The sequence below is a fragment of the Halyomorpha halys genome, unplaced genomic scaffold, assembly GCF_000696795.3.
Source record: "Halyomorpha halys isolate HHAL.00 unplaced genomic scaffold, Hhal_1.1 Scaffold1774.1, whole genome shotgun sequence".
Classification (NCBI taxonomy): domain Eukaryota; kingdom Metazoa; phylum Arthropoda; class Insecta; order Hemiptera; family Pentatomidae; genus Halyomorpha; species Halyomorpha halys.
The window spans coordinates 4,084-6,389 of NW_027113296.1; the positions used below are offsets into that span (position 1 = coordinate 4,084).

The window sequence follows — 2,306 nt, forward strand, 5'->3', positions numbered from 1 at the left end:
ATATATACATGTGTGTGTGTGACTAGTTAACATAAAATTTATATCATTTTTCGAGCTGTGTCAATGCAAGTTTTATCGAAATTTTGGCGCTTAGAAAATTTTAAAGTTTAGAAAATCTATTTGCAGCTATTGCGCCCAGGGACTAGATTTGGAACTACGAAATCTCTAATTAAGATAATAAAAAATATTTATTGTAATTCAGCCTGGATGACAGATAACCATATCCGGAAAAAAATGTAGTGGTATCATTAAGAGATTGTTCAGATTGGATGAAATAAATTTATGTTAAACAGTTTACTGAGATACTCTCACTCCCTAGTCATTGTAATTTATCCTTAGATTGTGCATTTCTTCAGATAAAACCCTGTCGCGCTAGGGGATAGGTTATTATCACACTCATATTATCTGCAAAGAGTAACTCTGACCAATTCCCGGCTATAAGAAAAGGACAGTCGTAAAAAAAGAAATGATATAAAAAAGCTACGCCGCCAGGAGAAGTTTCTGAGCACTTCGTCCCACGGTTCAAGAATTTTCTGAAAAATATGGATGTCATCTATGGAACTTCACGCAGCACTTTGAAAATCAAGCTTGGGTGGGGTGATTTGATAATGGTATTGATTCCATCTACAGTAAGGCACCCTTTGGCTGTTAGCTCCTCGATCTAGGAGAAATAGAAGCTAGATTTGGGCTGGACATTGATTTCAAATTGCTTAGGCAGTAATTGCAATCGTTACGACAGTCAACAGACCACTACTGATATTCAACTTTCTAGGATCACAATCCTCGCTCAATTTTAGTTTTAAGCCAAGAAAGAAAAATAAAATAAAAGAACTATATCCTTGTTAGAATAACATTTTTAAAAATTAAGTATGCCCAGCTTGTTATGCTAAGTGTAACATTGCATTCTCTACTGTACCGAGTGATTAGAACATACCTGTTGTCCCTTATATTTCATTACGTCCTTTAGCCTGGAACTGTAGTAAAGATATTCCTCATCATCGTAGTAGCCGAGGTCACCTAAGTGCCAGAAGCCATCCTTGTCCATATCTTCTTCAGTGAATTCCTTGTTGATATACCTCTTCAAAAGACCTGCAGATTTGATACATATCTCTCCTATGGCGTATGGTGGCTGTATTTTTCCAGTTTCAGTATCCACGATCTGGAAATAAATTTTAAAAATTATATCTATACAAAGCTGAATCTGAAAAAAGAGATTACATATTATTAACAGTTTAATTAAAAACCAAGCGAATATATGTTGTAAATCATTCTTAGACACTTCATGCTGAATCTTTGTATGATAATTTGGCTCCAATGGCCTGTGTTTCGTATTGTATGTGGTATGTACCCAAACATTGTAAGTCAAACAAGACATTCTCTTGGCTATGGTGAGATTGTTGGGAGATTCGTTTATCCTTATTCAAAATCTTCTCCCTCTCGTTCCCTTCCGCTTGGAATTTGTATTTGATTTTTGTCCTTTTCTTATAATTAGAGCATATAATAAATTTTGTTCTGTTAGCTAGTGGCCTAACAAGCTGATTTTCCGCACAACCGAGCTTAATTAGCTCGTTAGGTTGTTGGTTACAAGTACACTAACACTAACATGACCTGAACTCCAGTGCAGAGCTATAATCCTTCATCTTTTCGCTAAATAACTCGTGTGAGTCATATTCCTACTCTTTTCTTTAATGAATGTTTCTGCAATTGCTAGTGTAGATACAGAATGTCTGTGTAGTGGCATGGGAATCGCTGAAGATGATGCTACTTCCAATCGTAGCAACTTAAATGAACACCTGCTCTGGCTGCCTTGTTAGTGCCTAATGTAAAACCATCAACATAAATGAGTAGCCATTGATCTAACTATCTTCTCATGTATAGTTTTTAGCAATGCAGTTCTAAGCTTAGGTTCGAGCAATCCTTCTTGTTCCGACCACATACAAGTGTAAGTGGTCCCTTGACTTGAACAGCTTTGAGATTTGATACACATTATTCTTCCTTTGGATGGTTACTCGATCTGGTGAAGCATTTTCTCTGTTATTGATGTGAAAATGCATTGGAGTTTTAAGCTTTACCTTAAATGCACTAATGATACTCGCGTCACATATAGTTTTCAAATAGATATGTACACCAGATTTCTTTCTCCTATCTTGAAATGCATTGGAGTTTTAAGCTTTACCTTAAGTGCACTCGCGTCACATAAAGTTTTCAAATAGATATGTACACCAGATATGTACACCAGATATGTACACCAGATATGTACACCAGATATGTACACCAGATATGTACACCAGATATGTACACCAGAT

At 36.0% G+C, this 2,306-nt stretch overlaps 1 protein-coding gene across 1 annotated transcript in view; it reads right to left on the reverse strand.

Moving 5' to 3' along the window:
- Positions 1-2,306, reverse strand: part of LOC106690610 (luciferin 4-monooxygenase) — a 15,740-nt gene that overhangs the window by 1,034 nt on the left and 12,400 nt on the right. The window contains exon 6 of the mRNA XM_014436106.3: positions 935-1,159. Within this exon, the coding sequence (XP_014291592.1) occupies positions 935-1,159 (225 nt within the window). The remainder of the gene's footprint in view (positions 1-934; positions 1,160-2,306) is intronic.